The 7373-nt window shown below is 46.3% G+C and overlaps 1 protein-coding gene across 1 annotated transcript in view; it reads right to left on the bottom strand.

Annotated features, from left to right (window-relative positions):
- The window catches only part of KIAA1549L (KIAA1549-like ortholog), a 127127-nt gene that overhangs the window by 63082 nt on the left and 56672 nt on the right, over window positions 1–7373 (bottom strand). Inside the window, 1 exon segment of the mRNA XM_012649545.1 lies at window positions 4066–4250. Within this exon segment, the coding sequence (XP_012504999.1) occupies window positions 4066–4250 (185 nt within the window).

The raw sequence follows: 7373 nt of genomic DNA on the forward strand, positions 1-7373 counted from the left end.
TGGAAGAAGAGTCCTGGGTTGGGGATTAGTCAACTCCTGAACAATTATGGCCAATCACTACATATAAGCGCTTTTGCTGCCCCTATGAGGCCAATTCTCCGCCCTGGCCTATCAATTCCAATCACATGCCACAAAATGGCATCACTGAGACCCTAGACTGGAGGAAAAGGACTCACAACAGCCATCTAGCTTTCTGGAAGTGACTAAATCCTCAAATTTCAGTTTTAACATAATTTTTAAAAATTGAGGTATCAACTGTCAAGTCACTGGTTTCCCCAATTTTTCACTTACAAAACTTTCTGGTTCATCTAACAGACCCATTCTGAGAGGGTGGGCAGTCCTTATCCAACAGGGACGAGGAAACCGATGTGGCAAGATGGGGAAGCCAGAAACATAGATTCACGATGGGTTTTCTACTGGGTTTGGTGTCTTAAAATCTTCCCAAATAATCATAATCCCAGGGTCAGCTGGACTTGAACAGAGGTGAGGTTTCTCCCAAAGCTTGGCAATGATATAGCTGGCTGTTAGTAGAATTGTATTTTTATGGTATAATTATGAAGCAAAGGTAGAAATCCTTCAGGAGTATAGACATTATTTTCTTTATCTGTATTTGTTTCATAAGCATATACATACACACACACACACACACACAGACAGACACACACATACACACACACTGGGTCTGTGAAATAAGCTGATATTTCTTAATAAAAATTTGGTGGCAAGTAATTGAGTTTGATTATCAAGAGCAGATGCCTTGCTAATCCCAGAAGAAATGCCTGTTCTAAAAAAATGTTTTTAAAGACTTTACATAACTTAAATTGCTCAACTAGAATGGGTAGAAAATAATTTTTATTCTTCCTGGAAGTGCTATGTTCATATCCTAATTTTAATAATTCTATTTATTTATTTTCAGTGTCCTCTAAATAGGCATTAAATAAGTTGTTAATATGCCTCCACTGTATTTGGAAAGATCGTAATGAGAATCATTGCTGTAGGTAACGCAATTTGCAAGCCAATCCACACAAGTCATCTATCGCTTCTCTGTACATTTCAACTCTGTTCTGCTCAGGCTCTCCCACCCTGGGTACACCACTGCGGTCATGGACCCAATGTGCCCACCTCTGTGTAACCAGCCTTTGGGGAGTCCTCTCCCACAATGACTCTGGACTTGGCTGTGTGACTTGCTTTGGCCAATAGGACAGTAGCAAACTGCCACAACCATAGACTTGAAAAATGCTTGCACTTTAGAGCTATTTTGCTTGCTGCTCTTGGAACCCTGGAACCGTGTCGTGAGAGATCCAGGACTGGCCTGCTGGAGGAGGAGAGACCACATGGAGAGAGGCCTCAGGAACTGGGGCCGCTCCAGACAAAGCCAGCATCAACAAGTCAGCCCAGCTGACCTACCACTTGATTGGAGACGCATGAGCAAGCCCAGCTGAGATCAGCCAAGCTCAGCCCAAACTGCTGACCCACCAAAATCATGGGCTAAATAAATGGCTATTGTTTCAAGCTCCTAAGCTTTGGAGTGGTTTGTCGGGGAGCAGTAGATAACTAATCCACATGCCCCAACCTTCTTTCCTACACAAGCTGAAATCTGATCCCCTGTTCCTCTGCACCTCAGTCAGAGGTACCAAGAGCTCCTCGAAGTCAAGCCTCATTGCTTGACTTCAGGGCAAAATTTGTGCATTTGATACAGAAAAATCCTTCCTTGCTCCTCAAACTACTTCTCTCTCTTGGCTTATGGGATTCTACCCTCCCTTTGTTCTCCTCATGCCCTTCCTCCTGATACTGTTCAGTTTCCTTTGTTGATTCTACCTCTCCTTCTGGACCTTTAATCATTAAAATATCCCAAGGTTCAGTTCTTGGATCTGTGCTCTATCGATACCCTCCCAGGTGATTCCCTCCCGTGTCACAGCACAACTAAACGCTGACAGCTCCCACCTTTATATTCCCACCCGGCACCTCTGCTCTAAACTCCACACTCATTTGGTTAACTGAGTTCTCGACACACCCACTTGCATATCTAAGGGGCATCTCAAACTTAACAGGCCCAAATCCAAAGTCTTGATCATCCCCTGCAAACTCCTCCTCCTCCAGTCTTTCCCAACACAATAAATGGCAAATGCTCTCCTCTCTACTTCTGTAACCTCGCAACACTCCACCAGCAAATCTTGTCAGCTCTTCCTGCAAAGTGTCTCTAGACTCCAACCACTTCTCGCGCCACCAGGCTGCAGTCCACACCACCATCTCTCACCTAGATGACTCCTAACAGGCCCCTGGCTTCTACTCTGCATCCCTGCAGTCTCTTGGCCACACAGCAGCCAGAGTGAGCTGTCACATCATGTCATTGCTCTTCTTAAAACCTCCCAAAGATGTCTGATCTTTATTGACAGTACAATTCCAAGTCCTGACTTTGGTCTGCGAAGTCTGACACGATCAACCTCAGACAACGTGTCTGACTCATCTGCTACCACTTCCTCCCTGGTTCGAGCCAGCCTCCATGGCCTTCTTGCTCCTCTTCATGCACGTCAAGAAGTTCTCTCCTCTGGGCATTGGACGGACGTGCTGTTCTATCTGCTTGGAACGTTCTTCCCACAGATGGCCTCGGGGCTTACACCTCATTTCAGTCAGGTCTTTCTCAAATGTCTCTTTAGCAGAGAGGGCTTCCCTGGCTTCCTATCTAAAACAGCACTACACCCCCTCTCCATCTCTCTATCCCCTTACTGTGCTTTGCTTTTCTTCCGTGTACTCATCACCACGTGACCTAGAACAGACAGACTTTGTTTCTCTATTTGTTTCTTGTCTATCTCTCCCCATGAGGTCGTAAGCTCCACGAGAGGAAGAGTTCTGTCGTGTTCACTGCAGTATCACCAGTGCCTAGCAAATAGCGAATGATCCATAAATATCTGTTAGATAAAGGGAGGGGGGAAAAAAGAGGGGAGGCAGGGAGGATGTAACTTTTCCTTCTTTCATAGTGGTCTCAGGCAAGGGAGAAGGAACGTGGCAAAGGGTGTTGGTGTAGCCAGCCAAGAGGACCTGCCACAGGGTTCATTACCTCTTTAAAAGGCTATTGCGAAGTCGTCATAATGAGGCTGCAGCCTGTAATCTAACCACTCCCATCTCTCCATCTCTCATCCACATTGCCATCAGAACAGTCTCTCTAACAGGCTGGACAGCGCTGCCTTCCTAAAGACCTTTCAGTAGCTGCCCATTGCCTAGAGAACAAAGGTGAGACTCCTTAGCCTTGCGATCAAGACCTTCCGCAATTTTAATCTATCTTCTCATCCCTCACCAAACCCCAGCCACTGTGAACTCTCAATTCCAGGGACACTCACCATTTAGAGAACGTGCCTGCCCCTCCTCTCTCCCCACTCTTTCACACTGGATGCCTTTATCTCTTCCCACCAATTCCGATCCCACTCACCCTTCCAGGCTCAGTTAAGGCATAACTTTCTCCACGATGCTTCCCCTGGTCAGAATGAAGGTCTCCCTCCTCTCTTTCCTACAGCTCTCTACTCAGACTCCCTGGTAGGCACCCACACATCGTGCTTGGTATTCCAGTTCACTCTCTCTCTCTCTCTCTCTCTCCATCACAAGATCCTTGGGGTCGGGGATCAACCTCATACATTTCTATTGTCCTCCTAAAGCCTGTTGGAGTATTCTGTTCCTAGTAAAAAACTGAATAAATGGTGTCAACTGAAATTGGAAACTCTATTGAGAAATTGCCAGGTAAAATACGATTGCATTGAATCAAAGACACTGCTTCTAATATAAGTTAAAAATATAAGTGTGACATCAGTGCCAAACTTGTTATAGTAAATATAAGAGCTAAGTCTCTGCTGTTGTGGTTATCGGCGATAGAAAACCTTACAAAAGGTGGCTCATACAAAGCAGGTATTGTGATTCTCGTCATCTCCCTTGGTCTCCTTTTCAAATATTCAAAACGAGCATGAAGGGGAATTTTTAAAGAGAACAGTGGCACTAACTCGAGGGCATCAGCTGTTCTCAGCATCCGTTATTTCTCTTGCTGGCATGGAGGGGCAGGAGTCGGCCCGCGCTTACCTCTTTCTGGTTTCAGTGGACTTGGCCGTCTTGACGGTGCTTCCGTCCTGCGCGATGTCTCTTTCCTGAGGCGCGTCTCTCACGGGCAGTGGGAGGACCACCGTTTCCTGAGTCACGGGAATGACCTCCTCGTCCGCCCCTTGCTGGCCCAGGTGTTGCTTGGCGTAATCGAAGCCTTGTACAGGCTACAAAGAGGACACAGGTTTGCATTCACATTTCTTGGGAAGCGTGACTCTAGCCACAGCTTTAAGAGAAGACATGCCGCAAAGTGCACATGACGGCACTAAACCGGGCTTTCTGATGAACAAGAGTTAACTCAAATCCTCAGTTGTTATTTCTGCCTCTGCAAAGTTAGAATCCGTATTAATTGTACCTAGCTACAGAATCTCTACACATAAGACTTGCTTGGAAAAATAAAGAGTATACACAAGATGCAAATAGGTGTGTGGGAACAAACTTCTTTCAAGGATTTTAGGGCATGAATTTTAAGTGAATAGATATTGCTAATAAGAAACAATTCTTAAGTGATATATTAAACAGGTCCTGTAGATTAGCTCTTGCCCAGAAATATCCGGTTCCCCCTTCACTCCACTCCCACAGAGCTTTATGTGTAACCGTACGTGTGCGTCTTTGCCAAGTCCCAATTTGCTCATCTGAGAAATGAAGATGATCTTATCTGTCTTACCTCCACCACCCTCGAGTATCAGAGTGATCATAGATCTGGAAACAGAGGGAAATGTGCTACCACATGTGAAGCAGAACAATCATTAATAACGAAACGGAATTTATGGGATCGCTCTTTAACCCAGACTTCTTCCCTTAAGCAGGCTGGTGCTCCTCTAACTCACTCCTGGGAAATTGGCAAGGGTTTAATGCACAGTGTCTGAAATCCCGAGTGCACGAGGCATCTGTGACCGAAATCCAACAGACGTCTATTAGCAGGGTGATAAGAAATCAGAAGGCATGTCTAAACAATTCCTAGTAGTCTCTCTGTTCTGCTTTACACCCCAAAGCAGCACAGGACAGTGTGGCTGGTGGTTAAGTGAGGCAGCTTGGAAAGCAGACTGCCTGGGTTCAAGTCCTGACTCCACCACTTATTAGCTAAATTAGTGAAATTCTCTGCACATCAGTTTTTCACCTGTAAATGGAGACAATAATCAAGTAAAAAGAATAAAATGTGCATGTATGTGAGAGTGATATTTAACCTTCTTCAAGGGGATGCTGTAAGGATTAAATAAGTATTTCGAGTTCAGCACTCAGCGCAGTGCCTAGCACATAGTAAGTGCTCCATCAATAGTAGTCACCATGGTTTGCCTTCCTACTAAGTCACCATCCAGGCAAAATGGACACTAAGTGATTCCCTTCAAGAAAATCTGGGGATAAAACTCAACCTCTGCCATTCAGAGTGTATCAGAACTTGGTATGATCAGTAGCTCTTCCTTTAGCAGCTCGTTTAGCTAAGAAAAGCGTCAGCAAGGCTCCAGTCAGATTTAACAACCCATCGTCTAGAATCTGTGGCCCATCCTGCTGAATCTTACTACTGTGTCTCAGAACAGGATGGAGTTTTACTGCTAAATACAACAAAACTTCTTTATCTGAGGCTGCCTGTAGCTTTGGCATGGACAGTTCCCCCAGTTCCGGGGGAAACTCACGCGGGGAAGTGTGGTCACACACCCCCTTCTCTGAGACACGCACGCACTCTGATCCATGTGGTGACCAGTGACATTCTGATGTCAGGACCAGGGACTGGGTTTCTGAAATACTGTTTGCTAAGGGGAGACTGTGTCTGTTCTTCCCCCTCCCCTTCCTTGCTACCACAGGAAACAGAACAGAGCCTTTGGATGACTTGATAACATCCCTAGAATACCAAATTCCTGCTCCTTCCATAACCAATAGGTCACCCATTGGATTCAGCTTCTGAGATGTTTCTGGAAGCTGCCTTTTCCTCCCCAGGTCCTCTGTTTCACTGTCTCCTGCTTGGTCTTGTGGCTTCCATTCGGCTCCCTTCCAGGTCACCCTTGAAGAGCCTCCAAAGTTATCTTCCTTAAAACCACATCTGTCACTCCCTTATTAAAAGTGTCTCAGCACCCAAATTCTTTGGCAAGGCATTCAAGGCCCTTCACATTCCAGCTGAACCCACCTGCCCAGCCTCATCTCTGTGGGTCCCTTTCCCACCACACCCCTACCGCCCCTCTCCCATTATCCTATTCTGTTTTGTTTCAACGGCACGGACTGTGCTTGGTGCTGAAGACACAAAGAAGAATACCTGGTTCCTCACCCTCAAGGAGCTCAGTTTCAGCCTCATTCGATACTACTGATACAGTACTGAGCACATTACATAAGTTATGCCACCGCATCCTCACTATAGTTCAAGGAGGTAGGTATTATGGGTCCCCATTTTACAGATGAGGAAACTGAGGTTTAGAGAGGTAAAGCCACTTACCCAGGCCCACACAGCTGGCCTGTGATGGAGCCAGCATTTGAACCTAGTACTACGTGACCCAGAGCTGGAACATCTAACCACTGCTTGGATGAGTCTGCCCACGGCACCTCCTTTCCTCCTGCAGCCTGCCATCGTGGTTGGACATCTCCTACCATACTTGGCCTGGCTAAGAATCCTGGCCTGTCTGTGAGGAACTGGGAGTCTCCAACAGCAGCTAAGACTTCCCCAGAACCTAGTGATGGGAACAGCTGGCTCTGAGCCTATCTCCCCTCTCTCCCCACTCTCTCTGGATTTGACCTTGCCCTTCACACTTAGTTGAAGTTATCTGCTGGATACTTCAGGTGACTGGGTCAGTGATGGGTGTGCAGAAAGAGAGACATTAAGGAATGACAGGCTTAAAAGGGGGCCATTTTCATTAGGTTAATTACACCTGCGTTATTAACCACAAAAATCCCTGTGTATGTTCGGTATTTACAGCATGCAAAACACTGACACCTCATTTCATCCTCACAACAAACCCATGAGGTAAGCAGGGCAAACATTGCAGTCTTCATTTTACGGATAAGAAAACAAAAGCTCAGACCGGGCGCAGTGGCTCATGCCTGTAATCCTAGCACTCTGGGAGGCCGAGGCAGGTGGATCGCTTGAGCTCAGGAGTTCGAGACCAGCCTGAGCAAGAGCGAGATCCTGTCTCTACTAAAAATAGAAAGAAATTGGCCAAACAACTAAAAATAGAAAAAATTAGCCAGGCATGGTGGCGCATGCCTGTAGTTCCAGCTACTCAGGAGGCTGAGGCAGGAGGATCACTTGAGCCCAGGAGTTTGAGGTTGCTGTGAGCTAGGCTGATGCCATGGCACTCTAACCC

Source organism: Propithecus coquereli, unplaced genomic scaffold, assembly GCF_000956105.1.
Source record: "Propithecus coquereli isolate 6110/MARCELLA unplaced genomic scaffold, Pcoq_1.0 Scaffold30, whole genome shotgun sequence".
Classification (NCBI taxonomy): Eukaryota; Metazoa; Chordata; class Mammalia; order Primates; family Indriidae; genus Propithecus; species Propithecus coquereli.